Below are 21,669 nucleotides of genomic sequence, written 5' to 3'. Positions count from 1 at the left end.
CGACGCCCTTAAAAACAGAGTAATAGGCGCACGCACTTATGGCCGAAGAGCGATTCGCGCCCCCACGCAATAAATCCGAGTCAACCAGTGGTCAACTCAAGCCCCTATAAGTAGGGACTGGGGATACAAGCAAAGGTAAGTGACATAAGACTATTCTACTGTTGCATTTAGCCTTCCTAAAAGCCTTCCTCTTACTTATGTATCGGAGTGATCCCCTGGAGTACACCCCGGGTCCTCCAAGCCTTTGTTCTTTCTTTCTTTCAGGTCAACGAGAGTCGAAGGAGCATCCCAAAGTAAGTATTGGCTGGCTTGTGAAAGCTATAAAAGTCTCCTCCCACATAGCTAGCGGAGAACAAACAGAAGAAGAAAAAAACTGAGAGATAGAAAGGAAATGAGAGAAGAAGAGAAAAGAAGAAGAGAGAAAGAAAGAAGCGAAAAGAAAGAGGAGATATATAACACAAAGTGAGAGAGATATTTTGTTCAAGGCAAGTTTCATATTATTTTGTAATTCTCCCTTAAAATAGTGCAGCACTTGCTTGTGAAGTAGGTATATCCGTAAAATTTTTATCTTATTTTAATTTATCTTTTTATTTGTTTTTCTACATATTTTATAATAGAATAAAAAAAATAATTATTAGATTTATTTATAAAATTTAAATTATATTTTTATTTTATTTCAATGAATATATATTGAGCCAAATCAAAAATTTATTTAGTGAATCGGTGATGTTCTTCGAAAAAGTTTGGTATATGCTCATCTTCCCAGACATTACTTGGATGAGCATTTCCAAAACATAAACCTTCGCTCAACCCCCTCGTCTCGGCATTATTATTATTGTTATTATTTCTAAATAATATTGGTGGAAGTTCAGTGAGAGTTCGAAATCGTGATTCGAAAACTCCATTTTAGCTTAAGCTCCTCTTGCCTTCAGTCCCATTCGTCTGCTCTCCATCCGCCCAATTTTTGCTGCACTCTTACCTAAAACCCTAGACCACTGCGCGAGGTTCCACAGTCCGCGGGCCATCCACCCGCGATTTCCTGCGGCGCTCCGTCCGGCGCGCACCTTCAAACCGCTTTGTGTATTGTCGTCCACATTACAGTGCGAAGGTGGCAGCCATTGGAGGTCACATCAGCGACTCTCTTTCCCTCCATTTCCTTTTCCCGGTGACCTCTTAGCTGTTAGGAGCCACTGAATAGATTGCAAGCAATGGGTAAGCGAGGGAGGAGCCAGAAGAAAGACTCCAGAAACCCGAAGAGAAGACCTCGAGATGAACACTTCGCCCCGGTGGACATGGACGACGAAATCGATGCCTGTAATTTCATTTCTCATCACTCTCGCGCGTGTGTGCGTGTGCTTTTTGGATTTGTATGTAAGGTTGTAAAATGTATTTTTCATTGCAAAAACCTAAACGCCTGACGTCCTGCACGCTCTTATTTGCCTGACGAACCCAGACAAGTATTTATGGTTGCCCATCAAGTTCTTCTATTCTTACTAGTCATCAAGCACAAACAATATGTCTTCATTTATTTATTTATTTGTAAAGTAAGTAAATCTTTATTTTTTTAATTTCCATTTTTATAAGTTAATTAATTCTTTTTTCTTTGTGTTTAAAATTTGCTTTCTAGCTCACTATGAGTTAGTCTCAGTTGTCAAGGTAAATATAATCAATTATTGAAACTTAAAAGTTGCATAGAAATATTTTTAGGATCCTAAAAGCATGCACCAAAGAACGAGTTAGAGGTGTTTATGGGTTTAGTTATGATTTATGAAATAGTTAAGCGTAATGGGATATTTATGTGTGAGTTATAAGTTGTGATGGGTTTATAATGGGATATGTTATATTTTCCAATATAGTCATTTGGGAATAAAAGTGGGCACCAAAGTGTGTGTAGATTAGTCTCATTGTGACTCATGGTAAAAAAAACTTGGGAGTTGCCATATGCTTACTTCTTTACCTTTATTATGATCTAGTTTTTTTTCCCAGTTTGGCTTCTACTGGAAGTGTTCATCGTTTGTCTGCATTTCAGAAGGATTAGTATTGCCTTGATTGGGAAGTTTTGTTTTGTTTTGTTTTTTTTTTTTTAAATTTAAATTGATACATGTAGCAAAAGAAGTGCATCCAAAAATGTTTACACAAATATTTGACCAAGATTTCACAATTTGCACATGCATAGTATGAACTCTTTAACAATTTGAGACAATGGAAGTTGGGTTTTCTTAATTTTGTCATTGCAGTTCACAAACAGAGGGGTGTTATTCCACTGGATGTAAATGAGGATGCTATGGAATCAGATGAAGATAATGAGCAACCTGTATTTGATTACAAGGTTTGTACTTCTCTTTTTCTCAGATCGTAATAGTTACCTTGAAGTTATTATATGTTATCGTATGATATCATCTCATTGTTAGAAGAACCTAGACTTGGGTTTTATTTACTAATGTTCACTTTTTCCAAGAAAGAACAATTGGATATTTATTTATATCATCTTAGAAGGATCCTTTAAGAATGGACATGTTTCCGTGTACTTTGGGAAATTGTATAAGATGTTGTCAGCTTCAAGAAATGCTAACACTGTGTATATATATATTTATTTATTTTTTGAAATTACATCCAAATAAATTTAGTTGGAAACAAGCAAAAAATATATACAGATTCTTTTTATGAATTTTCTACATGTAATGAGTGCAGAACTCTATGTTCTATGAGTCTGTTTGTCTGTGCTTTCTTACTGCAAGCTTTGGTTATAGGATATAAATGATGATGACGACGATGAGGGTGACGACGACGACATGGATGATGATACCCCACATACTAGCCTTGTTGCAAAAAGTAAGTTCAAATTTTTTGTAAACTGTAAAGATAAATCTTTTGGAAGTATCATGGTACACATCTGTAACACTTCTTGCGTTTTAAAATTTCAGATACAGTAATATTCCCAAAACAGAAAAAGTTCAGCAATTTGTGTGCATATCAAGGCTCAAGTTTATTTATAGGTTTCATAGGTGCAACATTAAGTGGTATCTGACTGCAGAATTTTTGAGTGCATTTGTTAACTTTGGAGCGAGAAAAAAAATAAAGTAAACATAACAGCATTTGATTCACTTAATAAGCACAGAATTAATGAATTTCAAATGCCTCAAGTTACCCTTTTTTTCAGAGTATCTTCTGTATCAGGAATGGTGATGATTCACTTTTGCTGTTCTGTAGTAATTTCACTAAAGAAATCACAAGGATGAATTTGTATATGGGAAAAGACTATGAAAAAGAAAAACAGAAAGCAAAAGAGTGGTTTCTCTAACTATTCTATATTACTTGAGAATTTTCAGTTATTTTGCTAGTTGTTTTTATTATTTACAATATTTACAGGGAACTAATTGAAATGCATGTGAAAGTTAGGGTTACACTTCTAAAAATAGGTTCATATAGTATGAAAGAAATTAATAAATCAAGAAAATTTTGTCAGAATGTCAATAAAGTGTTTATGAAAGTTACTCTAGAGTCTTGATTACCGGTCAATTTAAAGGGCTAATTTTATGGAATTACTTGTACTTAATATTATAATTTTAGCATGCAGTAGGAAGACACGTTTTTTTAGAAACAAAGGACTCTCTCTCACTATAGTTAATGGTTTGACTATGTTGGTTTCATATAATGAGCTGGTACACCTGCTCGATAGTTATATTGTAGCTAATCAATTTATTGCACATTGTAGTTAAACGGCAGCAAAAATTTTTACGGGCAAAGATGGGAGGAGTTGAGGATGAAATGCATGATGATGAGGATGAGGATGAGGAAGGAAGAAGTGCTGTATGGGGTGGAAAAAAGCACATATATCATACTCGTGATGATGTTGACTATGAGGTAAGGGTTCAGATGGAAAATGCTACACATCTGTCATTTTATGCCTCTTATTTGTCACATGTAAGAGGAAACTAAATTGTTAGCATTCTTTGAGGAAAATACTTATAAAATTTTATGATATATTTACATAAATGGCTGAATTCATATTCACATACTTGCCCATGCCATGAAATAGATGTGATATAGATCCAACTTCTTCATTTAAATTTTTTTTTTGAATTTAAAATTTTAAGAAAGAATCAAGCGATGATGATCTTCCTGCTATGGAGGAGGCGGAAGTGTTAAGATTGCAGAGGGAAAAAGCGAAAAATTTATCAATGGAAGATTTTGGTCTTGAAGATGTTACTGCGGATGATGGTGATGGGGAGCCAACCATTGAGGTGATTGTTTGCCCAACATCCTTCTATTTTGAAATAAGTTTATTACTAAAAAGCTCATCAGTCCAAATTGGAACTTATGAACTGTAAGATTTTTCAAAACAACACACACTTAGTTTTCTTCTCCTTTGCAGGAAATTTTAGTTGAAGGGAAAGTCTCATCAAAATCTCGAACAGAAAAAGAAATTGATGATGACACAGGGACAGCTTATATGGAGGTCAAGAAAGATTTGGCTGCTTTGTCGAGGGAGGAACAGATGGATGTTGTATATAGGTGATCTTCTTCTGATCTAGTTTGCATTTATTGTTAGAGGAAGTAGGAGTAAAATTATGTCATCTCATTATTGATTCCCGATGTCAAATGGTACATGACATTTATTTAAGAAAATTCTAGAAATTAAAGGGTAATGATATAGATAAAGTAGAATGAAAGTGTACCCTCAAAGACAACATAATCCCTTTTGGGCGTTTGGTTCACCGCATCGTTCAAGATTCCCAGGAATGTGTTGCCCTTGACATCTCAATTCTCACGTTTGTTTAAGCATGGAGTTTGACGTTTCAGGAATATTGATGTAGGACGGGAGTGGTCGACCTATGTCCTACGATTTCAGCACTCACGCAAACACATACACTCAAGACATCTTGATTTAAGAACTCAATTAACTAAACATAAACACAATAAATTAAGCTTCATTTCATATGTTGAATTTTTAAACAATGCATGATGCTGTTCAGAAATAAGTACCAAGAGTTCTTTCACAAAGGAATCAAGTTATATGCAACAAAGATGTTATTCAAAATTTCAAGATTTTAAGTTCAATTGTTAGCAAGCAATATTCCCACAATTGATTTTAAACTAGCAAAGTATCAATATGGATTCAAATGTGGTATTCAAGTATGGAATTTCAGGATTTCAAGTAAAGGCTTCAATATAAGCAAGGGTTTACAATATATAGGAAGGATTCAAACACAAGTACTGAAATTACCAAGAGAGTTGTTTGGATGACTTGATGTTGTTCAACACAAGTCTTAGACCTCGCCATAAAATTCCTTGGAATAAGCTTTGAAACACCGAGACGAACGCAGCTATGTAATGGAGGGAAAGTGGCCGTGTGGGGGGTATTTTGGTGTGGTCGTGTGGATGTGTTGGAGGATAGTTAGAACTCGCCTGAAGTTCTTCGTGCACACTTTGAAATATTGATGCGTACGCAACAGATGAAATGATGGATTGGTGGCCTTGGGGTGTAACTTGGTGATGGCCATGTGGGTGATGGAGGGAAGTCGTGAAGGTGGGATAGGGATAGAGTTGCTCAATAGAATAGTGGTCTCTCACCACCTGATCTCCGAGGAGAACAACGTAGCCTCTCACTACACAATCACTAGGATTGGACAAAGCTTAACAAGCTTCACAAAGGAAATATCCTTTAATTCAATATCAATACTTTTCTCTCTCTAAATAGTTCTTACAATGAAGGGGTATATATATAGCTAGCATGGGGGGACAAAGCATTAATAAGCTTAGCTAGCATGGGGGGACAAAGATATTAAACAAATAACAATTCCCACACAAGCATGGGAGACACAAATAATAAAGAAATCAACTTACTAGACATTAATTACTCTTACAAGTTACTAACAAAAATAAATACTCCAACTTTCTAGACACAATAAATACTAAGCACAACTTACTAACACACAAATTACTAAGGACAAGCACATGCAAACAAGTTGTCTTGCATGTTTACAAATTAAAACAAAACAAAAGTCAAAGGGAGGCCCAATCCTGTGTGGGGCCCAATGGAGCTGTGTGGGGCCCACATGGGTATTGGACTCGGACTTGCTTCGGCATCTCTACTCGGGTCTTTCTCACACTAAAAAGTTTTCAAAATAAGTCTTCAAATAATCCATTCAAAATCTACAAACAATTAAGAACTAATGTGGACATTGGGAGGTCGTCCACGTGTCATCATGTCGGCAAAAGAAATGTGGACATCGGGAGGCCGTTCACGTGTCACAACATCTGAAAATGACATAGGTAGGGCATGTTGATCCCCATCAAATATTCACATTATTGGGAATGAAAGGATTCCCACAAAATATGGTCATCCTATTCCCATCCTCTCCCTTCGGTAAATTTCATGAAAATTCTACTTTTTGGACCAAGAATTTTCATGAAACTTAAGGATTGTGATGTTCACCTCTCGACAGCTCTACCTTTTGAGACTTTGAGCATGGCGACCATCTTTTCTCCCTCCTTCTAAACCCCTAGTCCTAGGAATCTTATTCTCACAATATCCCTCCGCTGAAATTGAACCTCGTCACCTCCATAACACTAGAAAATTCTACTTGTCCATAGAAAAGTTCTCATCAACTACTATAAACATTTGTACATTATCAAAAAACTATCTATGCCCACCAGATACTTCTTGCCTATTACTAGGAACGCACATGATCGCCTATTTCCTTCTCGATTCCTTGAAGTAAACCTAGTCACAATCCTGGTCATCTCTTTTGCTCATGTAGCAAGGATGGAGGAATGTAGCCTTCAAAATTGGGAAGAAGGTGATTATTGTAAATCTATTGGACTTCTCGACCTTCCACATCACAAAATTTGTAAGAAAGCATGTGTTGTTTGTTGTGCTGAGGAAGGAGGAGCTTATGTGGGCTCTAAGGTTGACAAGGGGTGCTGTGTGAAGCCAATAATGGGGTGGTAGGGGATTAAAGAGGCTTAAGATTTAGAAAACCGGGGAAATGTGTTAGCTTGAAGATTCTCACGAATGATAGAGGCAGATACGTATGTTTGAAGAAGGGAATTTTCAAGATGTGTACATTTCTGAGCGAATTAGGATAGTAGGTGGAGGGCCTTCCTTGCTGCTCTGTTGGAGTTATCATCAATCATGAATGAATCATCTAACTCCAACTATGGTAGTTGGTGATGTTTCAAATGTGGTTCCTCAAACATTTAGAGATTAGAGGAGAAGCGCAAAAGGATCAACACGTTTTAGAGGCTTTTGTCGAACTCCAATTTCCCCAACATGACTAGAGGAGCTCTGATGACAGGGTTAGAGACGAAGAAGGAAGCCTTCCGAAAACACAGGTATTGGGTAAGGATTCTTTCCTAAGATGAGTCCTAATTCATTGCAACTCATATGCGGGGAAACAGGGAGACTTTGTAGATCTTTTGGGGGGCCTTCTGAGTGGCTAGAAGGTGTAGGTGATCTTGGGTTGGTAATTCATAGGCCCAAAGCATACGGGCTGAAGAAACCTCTGTCGTTATGGGTCATAAAAGGAGCCCAAGTTTAGAAGGGGCAATATACAAGAGCCAGACACGAGATAAGAAACAACATAGGTTTGCGGAGGAGGTGAAAGGGGAAATGAGTTGATCAATACATGCAAGCTTGGATAGTTCGGTTCAACAAAACACAAATGCTAGCTTGCCTAGAGGTGGTTTGGAGGAAAAACACATTGCAAAAGAGGTATCCTTGAAAAGCAGGGAGCAAACTAAAGCATATAACCAATTTTCTCCTTTGTGCTAAGTTATAAGGGAGAAGCAGCAAATGTTATCAGATGGAGAAATAGAATATGACTTGCCTTATGATTTGGACAAAGAGTTGGGTAGTATTTGTGAATTAGAGAAGGAACTATTGGTTGGCTAGTTAAGAGATGAGCTTAAATTTGCAAAAGAGGATGACTTGCTTAAGCTATTTGAAGGTATTAGAGGAGATTTTGAAGATGAGGGGTCTGACAAGAGTGAAATTCCGAAAACGATCCTACAAGAGTTGGAGAGGGACAATCTTAATTCGGATTTTGAGAATGCACAAGCAAGTAAAAATTTTGTTAGTCACAATTTTTACCAGTTGTAAGTTTATATGTTAAGGGGCCTTTGCCTTCTGACTTTGGGCTCAATTTTTCTCTAGCGGATAATTCGGTTGTTCCTCCTCTTGGTCTCGAGGGGGGAGGGAGAGGGTTACTTTGGGAATGTTGATTCTTTTATGGAGGATCCTTGTTCATTTAGAATTAGCAAAAGCATTATTTCCCTTCCTACTCAGCCCATTCTTTAGTTGGAAATTCTATGTTGTAGGGAGGATTCTATTAGGGGGGAGGGTTGTGTATTTAGCTACGTGGGAGAGACCTGCAAAAAACTCCTTGGTGACTTGGATTTGGAATTATTAGACCTTGCTAGGAATGTGGTGAGGGTGGGCTTGAGCCCTAGGACGTAGGAGAGGAGAAAGAAGAAAGTAAAGAAAGAGCTTAGAAACTTGGCTACCTTGACTAATTATGAAGGTGGAAAAGGTGGTAAGTGTGTCAAGCTATGGAGATAGTTAGCTGGAATGTTAGAAGTTTGGGAGGTATTAGAAAGAGGAACTTGATAAAGCAAGTCTTGGACTGATTTTTTTTTTTTTTTTGATATATAAAGAAAGTATATATTACTAGGGTATCAAGGGGATGCCAATCTGAAGTACTAGAAATCAACTACCCTGAAGTGTGTCACAAAAATAAAAAATTACATTAAACTCATTTGTTACAAGTCCACTATGCCAACTAGTAACCGCAGTAAACCATCGTTTTTTGTTGAACTGAAGCGCTTAGATTGAATTTTTGAAGATTCCTTTGTTCCTGTCTTTCTAAACACGAGGAATGAGAGACAAAATCTTCCTTTTTTATTTTGTTGCCCGAATCCTTTTCTAGGCCCAAAGCTCCCCTCCAATAGATCTAGCAGTAAGCCACCATTTTTCGATAAGAGTCAAAGCGACATTCCAAATATTGCTAGCCCAAGGGCAATGGAGAACGATGTGGTCCACTGACATTGTTCTTATTCATGAAAGTAAATTGGAATTGATTGATGGGGGGATTGTTAGGAGTATTTGGGGTGTCGATGTAGGGATTTGGAATTCTTACTCACACGAAGTGTCTCAAGAGGTATCCTTGTCATGTGGGATTCTTGGTCTATTTCTAGAGTTGATACTCTAATGAGGTTTTTTCCCCCCTTTTTCGTGTTATTTAAAGTTAGAGGGGAGGGTTTAGTGGTGGTTTTCTTTAGTGTATCTAAAACAGCTCTTAGGAGTGTTTTTTTTATTATAGAAGAGCTCTATTATGTTTATGGTTCTTGCTCCCCTAAGTGGATCATAGGTGATGATTTTAAAGCGTTGAGGTTCTCTAGAGAGAGGAAGTCGGGGGGGGGGGGGGTTGGTGGTGGTAGAGTTACCATTAGTATGCAAAATTTTGATTTGTTAATCAAGGTTTGTGGTTTGAGAGACCTCCCCTGGGAGGGGAGGGCTAGAGCAGTGGTTGGTCGACTGGATAGATTTTTGTTTTGTTACCTATGGGAGGATTAATTTCCTAATATTTCTTAAAGTGTTCTCCTAAGGACTACTTTTGATCATTTCCCTATTTTGTTGGAATCTAGTAAGGTGTCATGGGGTCTTACCCTTTTGAGGTTTGAGAATATATGGTTGGACCACATACTTTTAAGCATTTGGTTACGGATTTTTGGGGAGAAAAAATAGAGAGGGGTTGGGAAGGGTATTGATTCGGTTTTCAAGAAATGAGGAGCTGGAGGCGAAAGACCAAACTCAAATGGGTCAAATATGGTGATTGTAACTCTTCTTTCTTTTATAGGCTAGCTAATGGAAAGAAGATTAAAAACTTGATTAGGGAGCTGGATGTTGGGATGGGTGTGGGTGGGAGAGCTATTAATGACCATTATTGGATCGCATTGACCATTACTATTTTCTTTCATAATTTGTATTAGGGGGACTATTTTAGATCAATGATAGAGGGGCTAGAGTGGAATCCTATAATTGATGAAAAGATGTGTTGGTCAAAGAGACCTTTCGATGAAGTGGAAGTTGGGGTTGGGGGGGGGGGGGGGTGGTATTTGGGATGGAAAAGGATATGGCCCGGGCTTGGATGGTTTTCATATTGCTTTTCCTAGACTATTGGGAAGTTATTAAGGGTTTTACCAATTTTCATCGGAACGGGATTGTGAGCAAGAGCATTAATCCTCATTTATAGCTTTGGTGTCGAGTATTTTAGACGTATTAGTTTTGTCTCTAGTGTGTCTAAGACTATCACTAAAGTTTTAGCTAATAGGTTGAGTGGGGTGCTTGACAATACTATCTCTAGTGCTCAAAGTGCATTTGGTGGTGGGGTGGCAAATGGTGGATGCTGTTCGTGTGGCTGATGAGGGGGTGGAGAATATTTGTAGGAATAAGAAGAGGGGGTTTGTTTTCATGTTAGATTTTGAGAAAGCTTATGATAGAGTGAGTTGGAGTTTCTTTGATATAGTCTTTGCAAGAAAGGGTTTTGGTTGGTAAGTGATGCTGTCGGCAGATTAAGGGTTGTTTGACTAATTTGTGGTTTTTGATGATTGTGAATGGTGAGCCCAAATCTTGATTTAGTGCTTTGTGGGGCAGTAGACAAGGGGATTCTTTTTCCCCCTCTATTTTTGTGCCTTTAGTTGGCTTGGTTTCCAACAATTGCAATGGCTTCTTTATTTCTTTATGTTCAAAAAACAAGATTGTTTAAATTGATAGGACCAAATCTCATTCTTTTTTATTTATTTTTCAATTATTTACTTATATTTTATTGTAAAGATGATTCTTGAATTATAAAAAATATATTGAAATATAGATAGGTGAATATGTTATGACATGTGGCTTCCTTGAAGCATAAATAAAGAAACTCTTTTGCATGTAGAAACGTGGTATAGGTTTATCCACCTTTTTGTTCGACCTAGCAGACATTTATTAAGTAGGATCTTGGGTAGGGCTGTGGACCTTGGGGGGGGGGGGGGGGAGGGGTTGTTGGTGTGAGGGTTAGGAATGGGAGAGAGGAGTGGTGGTTTCATCTTCAGTTTGCTGATGACACCGTTTTCTTTCTAGAAAATCGTAGGCCTTCTTTCAGGAGAATATTGGGTTTTTTCCAAATCTTCAAAAGGGTGTCTAGGCGTAAAATTAATATGGGGGAAGAGTGGTTTAGCAGCTATGAATGTGCCAATTGAGCCTGTTAGTGAGTGGGCTGTTTGTTGGGTTTGCCTTTGACTTGGGGGTTCCTCTAAGGAGAAATCTTAGAGTTGCGGATTTTTGGAATCCAGTTGTGGGAAGGGTGACGAAGAGATTAGATGGTTTTAAGGGGTTTTTTTTCTCTCTTGGGGGTAGGATCACTATTATTCAGGCTTGTCTTTCTAGTATTCCATTGTGTTTTTTGTTTGCCTTTAAGATTCTAGTGGGGACTGTAGCAAGCTTGAAAGAATTATGAGAGATTAAGAGACCTGTGGTCTGATGCAAGGGGACATAGGGAACACTTGTGAGCTAGGAAGTGGTTTGTAGGTCTTTAGAGGAGGGGGGGGGGGCGCAGGGTCTCTGTAAGTTGTTGTCTATAAATGCCGCTTCCCCTTAGAAGATTCTTCCTTTTGGCATAGAGTAATAAGAAGTAAGTTTGGGTTGGATGAGAATGTTTCAGATTCCAATGCTAGTTTCAGATACTCTTTGGGGAGTCCGTGGAGGTCTATTTCCCATATTTATCCTTATTTCATTCCTCACACTATATTTGGGTTGGGGTGGGGGCGGGGTTTGTCTCAGATTTGTTTTTGGAAAGACCCATGGCTGGAGAATGCTTCTTCCACATCTTTCCCTCGTATCTTTTGATTGAGCGGAGCAGATTAGAGTCATTTCTTTCGTTGTTGGTGATTTTGGCAGTCCTTTTGGTTTTTTGGAATGTCCATTTCTGTGACCTCTTGATAATAGGATGATGGTGGAATTGTCTTCCTTGTTGTCATTGACAATTGTAACCTTTCTTTGGGGAAAGGATGTTTATTCTTGGACTTTGGATCATTTGAGGGTGTATTCTTGCAACTCAAATTTTGAATTATTGACCCGTTCCAATTCTTCTTTTCCTCTTTGTTCTATTATTTGGAAGGCCAAAATTCCCCCCAAAACCATGTCTTTTACTTGGTTGGTTGTGCTTAAAAAAATCAACACTAATAACTTGTTGCAGATTAAGAGACATTTGAATGCTGTCTCTCCAAATGTATGCATGCTTTGTTATAAGAACTCCGAGACAGATTCTGATCTTCTTTTGCATTGTGAATTTGCTTGGAGGGTTTGGAATAATCTATTTGGTATTATGGGTGAGAGTTGGGTCTGTTCTTTTTGAGTTGGGTTTGTCTTTCTTCAGTGGAAAACTTTTTTGCTGCTTCTTTCACAGGTTTTGGAAAGAAGAAGAATGGGGCAGCCTTGTAGAAATGTGGCATATTTGCAGTTTTGTGGGGATTATGGTTGAAGTGTAATGCAGGAATTTTTCTGGGTGAAAAATTAAATTCGGTACTGGTGGGAGAAGATTCAGTTTATGGTCTCTTTGTGGTGTGTCAGGTTTGGAATTTTCAGGGGTGATAGTTTTCCTGATTTACAAAGAGATCAGAGGAACATGTTGGTTTGACGCTTCTTTTCTCTTTATTACTTTTTGTTTTTTTTAATTTCTGGTTTGTCCCAGATTTTTCTCAGGATATGTCTTATCCTTCCTCTTGTATATTCTTTCCCAATTGATGAAATCTTCTTTTGCTATATATATATATATATATATATATATATATATATATATATATATATTTGCAACGTAGGCCACATAGTGCGTTAGTGAGGAAGAGTGAGTTAGTTATTGTGGGGGATAGTAGAAGGGGTAGGGGTATACCTAAAATAATTTGGAAGGAAATAATAAGGATTTATGGCCCTGAATCTGTCAAAAGAAATGGTCCATGATCGCATAAATTGGCAGAACAGGATTCATATAGCCGACCTCACCTAGGGGACTTAAGGCTTGGTTTTGTTTATTTGTTTGTTATTTACATGAATAGCTGGATTCATATTTACATACTTGCTCATGCTATGAAATATATGTGATATGAATCCAATTTTTTCATTGACTTTTTTTTAATTTAAAATTTCAAGATGGAATCAAGTGATGATATGTAGGCACTATTGCCCCCAATTATTTTAGTTAATTGATTATTTTTGTGTTGGAGTTTTTTTATTTATGATTGTTGAAAATTTAGGACATGGATTTAATTAATTAAGTATTCTTAGTAAGTTTTTGTGTTGGAAATATGATTATTCTTCACATATTGGTAGGTTTTTGTGTTGAAAATATATGGATTTAATTAAGCACGTACTCTTCGTAGGTTTTTGTGTAGAAAATATAATTATTCTTCATATATTGATTGGTTTTTGTGTTGAAAATATATGGATAATTAAGCATGTATTCTTAGTAGGGTTTTGTAGTTTAAACTATGGTTATCCTTCATATATTGGTTACACACATGTCAAAGGGTTAACAATCACATTCTTGAAATGCCTACCAAGATTCTCATGTTGAACCAAATATTAACATGGGAATCTTGTATACATTCCTGGGAACCTTACGGTGTGAACCAAATAAAAATATTCCCGTTAAGGCAAGTGCCCCATCCCCAGGAATGAGATTCCCAGGAATGCCATTCCTTGGGAATGTTTTGATGCTGCGACCAAACGCTTCCTTGTAGTTTTGGAGCAGTTAAAAGAAGGTCTATAGCTGACTTTCCAAATCTCAAAACCAAGAAAAAAGGCGATACTTAGATGCTGGAAAGATCTTTTGTGGCTCTGAACATATAAAAGGTTCTCCTCCTACTTGCTAGTCATTCTTACTCCCACACACCACATTATAAGTTCACCTTCTGCAAGTGTATGTTTTAAGTTCCTGTTTATTGCTTCCTTCAGTCGAAAAAGAAGGGAACTGTTTTTTTTTTTCCCTTTTTGCCTAAATATCTGGAGAAGGTAAAGAGAGTGCCCTGTCTGTGATCTGCACAATTCCTGCAAATAGGTCTCCTGTAGAGCATCCACCAAAGTTGATCTCAACTGTGTCAGTATGTGTTAACTAATTGTGCTTAAATTTTTTGAGATTTTTCATTCACCTCAATTATGTATGGGTCATGATGTAGTTATGACTTATTTTTTTAAAAAAGTAGCTATGAATTATGAGAACTCGGGAGCCCCTCTAATTGTTGGATGATTAAATGGAGGAGCTTTTAACTGTCGGTTGTGCTCTGGAGTTCTGCAAAGTGGATGGTAAACGTGCATGATCAGATTTTTTTAAAATTTATATTTTCTTTTTATAGTTTAATTTGACACATTACATGTACCCTAATTATTTCCTGGTTTTTGACATTTTTGCTCCCAATTAGTGCATTTGATAATGAGAATGAATTTCTATCTGCATTCTGTTGATTTGCATACATTGATTCCAGATGTTATCTTATCTCTGTGCCTTACAGTTCTGCTCCAGAGTTAGTTGGTTTGTTATCGGAGCTGAATGATGCACTCAAGCAACTTGAAAGTAAAGTTAATCCCCTTCTGAGCAAGGTATTGTTCTTCTCCTGTTTGCTTTCTAATTGAAGGGTCATTTCATGCCAATGAGCCTGTTCATTGAGGGAGTGTTTGTCAATCACAACTGAGGGCCCATAATTGATTATGGTAGTCATACATGCCTTCATGCATATCTACATCTTCATGCATATGTACATACCTGCAGGTATGCCTGCATGCATAGATGTCCAGTCTTAAGTCTTTGGTGATTGGTTCCTCGTAGGATTTTTGAGTCGAGTCTTGACAGCCTGATCCAAGTCATGCTGGACTTCTCCTTGACTGAGGACAGTGTCCTCAAGATTCAAATGTTTGGATATGAGAATGACTAAATATTTTTCTGCTAATGATTACATCTCTATTTATTTATTTATGGATAAAAAAAGGAATGTTTCATTAAAGTGGGCACCAAGGGTGTTCCAAACCCTTGTACTGCATCAACCTCCAGAAAATGGCAAGACAATAGTTACAAAAGAGGAATTACAAATAAAAAAAATCCCACCCATGAGCAGAGATCTGGTGTAAAAGATATGGAGCTCTGGAAAAAATTAGATTAAAGAGTTGTATCTCCCAGTTATTGTTGAGGCCACTTGTCCCTCGAAGATCCTCTTATTGCTTACTCTCCAAATTCCCCAAATAGCACAAGTGGGAAACATGCCCCGGGCATTTTTTTTTAAAAAAAATGGTGGTGTTCTGCTTAATGGCGATGGTGTAGCAGTGGCTGCAGTGGCTGCTGTTGTTTCAGATGTTGCATAAAGCATATGTTGCAAAATGCATCATGGATGAAGCGCTTGTGAATTCGTTTATGGGATAACCAAACTTGTTAAAACTAATAGCTTCACATGTTTTGCCTCCAAAATTTTGCATTACCGATGTCCTTAAATGATTATTACGAAAATATTTTATCAAGTTACATGTGGCATATGCTAAGCATGTTGAATGTTATATCGGTTCTTTTGTTACTAAAGGGAGAAAATCTTTGTAGGTGTTACTAGTCACCATTTATTGAGTATAAATATAAGCTAAGTTAAGAAATCATTAAATGTGAAATATAATAATGGGACATATTTATATTTCACATTTCATTGCATAATCCATGAAAGCAGAAACATCTAATCTAAGAGTACATGGAACGGAGCAAAGGCTAAGGAGCACCTGGCTTGAAATTTTTTAAGTTTTAATCTGATTTTTTCTTTTAGCAATTGAGGGATGTGAGCCTGTGCTACAACTATAGTTTCTAACCAGTAGAAGAATCTAAAATATGATTTTCGCTCTCCTACATGACACAAGACTTTTTTTTTTTTTATCTCCAATTGGTTTTAATTAAATTCTTGACTCTTTGATAGTAAGTATTATGAATATAGTTTATAAATTCTGTTTCAAGTTTTTAGAAACTCGAAATTTTTTTTTTAAAGTACGAAATTAGTGTAAAAAATTGTTAAAGCAATTCATAACCACTCTGAAAGAATGACAGCCTGTAGTGGACTGTAATGGCCTAACACACTATAACAGGTAGAGGGCTGTATCTGATGATATGGATGTGAATCAGGACACGTGTGAAATCCTCCTGCAATGGCCCTGATACCGTTATATAATGGCATTACATAATGGTCACAGCCAAATTTTTAAATCACTCCCCAGGTATTCTAGTTGCATCCCCTTAACTTCCGGATCAGAAGTAGAGAAGAGATACCATATGGCATCCCCCAAACAATCTAAAACAATTGCCAAATTAAGCTCCAGATGTCCATAGTTACTGCACAATGTAAAACAGACCGGTTGCTCTCTACCCACAAGCCAGCAGCGATGAATTGATCTGAAGTGGGTTTAGGTTGGGACATCTACAAAAGATCAGGAAATCTATCTTGCCATTCAATGGATAATCTGAAATGATCAGTTCTGGACTTTGCAGCAGCTTCCCTGTTGTTAGACTACGTGAAATCCCTACACTGCAAAGGAGGTTCAATCAAACATAACTCCTCGGTGAAATGTTAAAAGTCCCTTATAGCTGTAGAAACATTGGATTGTAACTTGATGTTGTAATGTGCAATAAAGAACAATATTCTATACAATATTTTACAATGGATTTTCATGAACATATATAATTAATTTTCCTTTGGTGGCATACAGCCATACAACACTTTATCTGATTGTTCATTTGTAATTCTCATGGAAAATGATTTCTTGTCTTTTTGAAGGTTAAAAAGAAGGAAAGCACGAAGGCAGAAAGAATGAATTATTTGGAAGTGAAACAGCTTCTTTTGCTGGCTTATTGCCAAGCCATTACCTTTTATCTTTTTCTCAAGTCTGAAGGGCATCCAATTCGTGATCATCCGGTCATAGCTCGCCTCGTTGAGATAAAAAATTTATTGGACAAGGTCTATCTCTCTCTATCTCCCTACATAAAAAAAAAATATTTTTTTTTTTACAAGTCTATGAAATTATAATTACTTTTTTTCTACCAAATAACAAATTTTTTATATCAATTCTATTAATAGTAAAGCACATACTATGCTACATAACTCTTCTCTGATCATAGGCTCTCTCTTAGAAAGTCACTTCATTAAAGGTGGAGGTTGGAGCATCTTATTGTTGGTACCTATGCAGTCTGCTTATAGTTGCAATTTGCTTCAGTTATTTTTGGAGCAACTGATACTTGAATCAATAGCTGCGATGTATGGTCTAACTGATTATTTTTCTAATTTTTTGGGAACTTATTTGATATGCAAACACATTCTAGAGATACACTATTAATTAATGTCATTATTAGAAGACGGTCAAACTTCTAATTTTTCTATCAATTTTTTGGGAATAAAATTAAGCCCAGGAAAATGTTATGAGTAGAATTTATTGTGACACTATATATATGCCCTGGACTCTATTCAAATAAAGGAAATTGGGGTAAGGGATTCTGGATAAATAGATTCATTTATTAATTGTCTAAATGGTGAAATTTTCTTTCAAATTGAATCACCCTATATACATACTTGTAACTCAGAAACTATACTATATAATTTATCATACTTGTAACTCAAAGATGGTAATGAAATGGATGCGATCAACTTTTTCGACTTTTGCTCCTAAGAAAACAAATTGGCATCTTGGATTAGTCATTCCCCCCTTCCCTTATTACGCGTTCACAAAAATAAACCTCACCATTGAAATGTGTGCATGCACAAGCAAAGAATTTCCTCCCCCCCTTCCCCCCTAATAGCCTCTACTGAGAGAAAAAGTGATGGATCAATTGCATCATCATGACATGGCCAAGGCTGGTTGGTTGCATTAGGTAAGAAAATAATACCGTTTTCTTAAATGCTTGTAATTTTTGACAGTCATAAAACCTGTCCAACATCACCAATAACTGCATTCCAGCTGCTTATTCCTTCTTGTCATTTTGTGTAATAAAAATGATTGGGTACTTTTATCATGGCATCTTTTTTTGTTCGTTATTCTTGAGATGGGAGTTGCTTGCAGCTTGCAACTTTCTAACATATGCATCACTTGACAGATGAATCAGCTTGATGGGAATCTTCAGCCTGAACTTGAGGAGATCCTCCAAAATGACTATGGAGCTGAAACTGAAGCAGCATTGGTTGAAGAGAATGCTGCATTGGCCTCCACTTCTTCAAGCAAAGATCGTGATCTGTCTGGAGTCCCAGCCGAAACACAAGAGGCAGCAGCCGTAATTACATTTTTAATCTTGTGTTTTGGCAAAGTTTTTCTAATATCCTGGTGATGCTCTTAGAAAGTTTACCTCTAAGATTTCTACTAAATTGCAGCCTTTGGAAAAAGCTGAGGCGGCAAAAGTCAATTCTTCGAGAGATTATGAGAACAAAGGAGGGAAAAGCAAGAGTCAGGTGAATTATGCTTGATTAGAAGTCTTAAATTTTTAAAATTTTTTAGATTGTTAGTTCTACTCTTTCCGTCTGTCTGTCTGTCTGTCTGTCTGTCTCTCTCTCTCTCTCTCTATATATATATATATATATATTGTCCATGTTATCATTTTTTCCTCCATTTATTAGTTGTTGCATTTGTTACTAATAAGTGGTTAGGGGTCTAATATGAATTGAATTATGGCAGAACAATCAAGTTGGTATACAGAGCATGAAAATGTTGGAAGTGAGAGCTGCCCTTGAAGAAAAATTGAGGAAGAAGGGTATCGTTAGTTCTGTTGCATCCAAGCGTGACAGGGCTCAAAAACATCTTTCAAAACCAATGAATGGGTACTAAGTCATTTTAGAATAAGTTATTTTAGATTTAACTAAATATGTGCTTCAATTAACAGTTTGGTGATTAATCTATATAACTTGGAATTGTACAGACAGCTTGAAACCTTAGATGATTTTGATGACGATACCATAGATGTGGATGGGAGCACTCGTGGATTGGGTAATGGAAAAACTAGTTTATTGCGTTCAAGTAAAATTTCCCAGCTTGTCACTCCTAAAGTGAATAAACCTAAGGTACAATCTTTATATTATATTCTTTATTTTGACCTGTCTTGTGTGCATGTGATGATCTGATGGTTAAATTCAACCTGAGCCCATTGGCCTTATTTTTGTAGTCCCCAAATCCACTAATACATTGATTCTTTTTTTAAAATTTGCTTTTGGAATGAGGTTTTTGATACCCATTTTTTAACCTGCCACATTTACTTTATCAATGGCAGTAGTTTTTTTTTTAAATAGTAATTATTTCACTGTGACATATTAAAAGTGTGTTGTTTAGGAGTGTCTGTAGTTATCAGTTCAGTCAGAGGTTACTGGAAAGCAATAAATTATCATGCCGGCTTGTAACAAAAAATTATTGTAACTCTTGCTATATGTGTGTGTGTGTGTGTGTGTACACAAACCATGGTTAGTAAATAACTGATTATGGTTTATTGTTTTAATGATAAGAAACTGTTAATGCAGGGGTGAGGGATTTTCTTACCGCTTAATGCTTTCCACATCAATCATGGTTTCACATTAAAATGATTATTTTAATGATAAGAAAATGTTCAGCTTATCAACATGGACCCATTTATAAAAATTGTTTTAAAAAACACCTAGTTTGCTCTAAAACTTGGGTGATTCAGCTACTATCACTTTTGAATATCATTTACATGTACTTGGTCTTTTGAAGGTTGTTTCGGGGGATGATGATCTGCCCAAGAGGGATGATGTTGGCGAGAGGAGGAGGAAGCATGAGCTCCGTGTTTTGGCAAGAGCTGGAATCAAGTCCGAGGATGATGATGTTGATGGCCTCGGCAAAATTTCAGATGATGAAGATGCTAATACAGTGGAGGCTAGTGAAACGGAAGAGTCAGAAGATGAATTTTATAAGCAAGTGAAAGAACAAAGAGCTGCAAAACTTGCCGCGAAGGCAGAGGCCTACTCAAGGTGTGTATCCGCACTTGTTTCCTTCTGGTCTTTTAATTTTGATTACAGTTTCTGTGTATGGATTAATAGTTGGATCACAGTATCTTGATCCCTGTGTGTGTGTGCTTGCTGTGCACAGGTTATTGTAAGTGGAAGAACCTTACATCTAAATCTTCCAATTATCTATGTCCTACTCTTTTACTTTGCCACTCTTTTACTCACGGTCCTAAATATTTGCTTTCTTAACATGGGTTTTGCTTCTGTAGAACTTCTGCAGTTCCGTCTTTGCCTGAATCTGTTGATGGAAAACGCCAGATTTCTTATCAGGTTGGTATTGCACATTTTCATCTGCATTTATTTTACCATCATTTTCAATCCATTTCGCAGCTTAAATCATGCTCTGTATCCAACTTATACCAGATGGAGAAAAATAGAGGGCTTACTCGTGCTCGCAAGAAGCTGATCAAAAATCCTAGAAAGAAGTACAAGGTAATTGACGGAAACAATAGAGGCTTTGATCGTTAGATTTTATGTTGTGCCATGAAATATTTGCTTATTCTCCTCTCTCTCTCTCTCTCTCTCCCCCTCCACTTGGTGTGTGTGCGCAGTTGAAGCACAAGAAGGCAGTGGTGCATCGGAAAGGACAGGTGCGAGAGATAAAGAAGCCTGCTGGTCCTTATGGCGGGGAAGCTTCTGGAATTAATGCAGCAATCAGTCGGAGCATCAGATTCAAGAACTGAAACTTCTGCTGTGATTCATTTGCTATTCTACACGTCAAGAGGCTTGCTGGCTTGGGATCCTTCTGAGTTAATGCAGTGCAGCAGCGATCAGTTGGAGCATCAGATTCAAGAACTGAAGCTTTTGCTGTGGATTCATTTGCCATTCTATACATCCAATTTTGTCCTTGCTATACAATCATTTGCTTGATCACGTGATCTCGAAATGAATAATTTGTACAACCAATTTTTGTAACTTGCTGTATGATCCTTTGGGTTTTAGTATTGAGATCTGAAATAGTGGAATGAGCCTCTCTCGTTCACCCCCAGTTACACATTCGTTCCCACTGAAGTTTTTTTAGTGCTGGAAAATTAGTGGGTGTTCTTATGGGCCTTTGAACGTACTGCTGTGTGTTCTGCTCTACTTTTTTGTTTGTGTTTTGTTTTTTTTTCTTAAAAATGTGGTTATGCAATAAAAAATTATAAAATGATTAAAATGTTTCTTAAAGTTTCCCATTTGTGAAGTTTGGAGTTGAAATATGCATGCTGCCTAAAAATTTTGAGTTAAAAAATAGATTTTTGAATAGATTAATTTGATTTTTGTACTAAAAGTTATTTAATGCAAGTGCCTAATTTGCCAATTTATACTCTCTATAGTTATGTCTACCATTATCTTAAAGAAAACTTGATGTGTTGAGTTATTGAAATTGTCATGGTAAATCTATTTTTTGTACTATAATGTTTGTCTAATTGGTACACAAATGTAAGAGATAAGAAGTATTATTTGTGCTAAACTTAAAAACTTTGATTTATTTAATTATTTTTTAAATAACTCTACTTTAAATATTTTGTAGAATTGAAATAAAAAATATGAATGTTCGTATGTTAATTATTAAATGCTTAAAATAATTTAATGGGCAATCAAATAATTTAACATTTTGATTCGGATAATAGTTCA

General features: G+C 36.7%; 1 protein-coding gene across 1 annotated transcript; it reads left to right on the top strand.

The window, feature by feature from the left end:
- The first annotated feature begins 714 nt into the window (after positions 1–714).
- Positions 715–21,115, top strand: LOC131150520 (protein THALLO). The gene is made up of 16 exons (XM_058101280.1): positions 715–1,314; positions 2,238–2,329; positions 2,751–2,832; positions 3,716–3,864; positions 4,098–4,244; positions 4,376–4,515; positions 14,548–14,635; positions 16,834–17,013; positions 18,144–18,317; positions 18,415–18,492; positions 18,716–18,858; positions 18,957–19,098; positions 19,760–20,016; positions 20,262–20,322; positions 20,416–20,484; positions 20,604–21,115. Exons 1-16 carry the CDS (start codon positions 1,209–1,211, stop codon positions 20,733–20,735), a joined length of 2,040 nt encoding a protein of 679 aa, XP_057957263.1. The 5' UTR covers positions 715–1,208; the 3' UTR covers positions 20,736–21,115.
- The last annotated feature ends 554 nt before the right edge of the window (positions 21,116–21,669 follow it).

Source organism: Malania oleifera, chromosome 3 (genome assembly GCF_029873635.1).
Source record: "Malania oleifera isolate guangnan ecotype guangnan chromosome 3, ASM2987363v1, whole genome shotgun sequence".
NCBI lineage: Eukaryota > Viridiplantae > Streptophyta > Magnoliopsida > Santalales > Ximeniaceae > Malania > Malania oleifera.
The sequence above is the reverse complement of the archived record's forward strand: the minus strand, read 5'-3'. Positions and strand labels throughout refer to the sequence as shown.

Coding starts and splice junctions, on each gene's coding strand:
- LOC131150520 (XM_058101280.1), top strand. CDS start 1,209: ATGGGTAAGCGAGGGAGGAGCCAGAAGAAAGACTCCAGAAACCCGAAG. Junction 1,315..2,237: donor GGACGACGAAATCGATGCCT/GTAATTTCATTT, acceptor TTGTCATTGCAG/TTCACAAACAGAGGGGTGTT. Junction 19,099..19,759: donor CTAAAGTGAATAAACCTAAG/GTACAATCTTTA, acceptor GGTCTTTTGAAG/GTTGTTTCGGGGGATGATGA.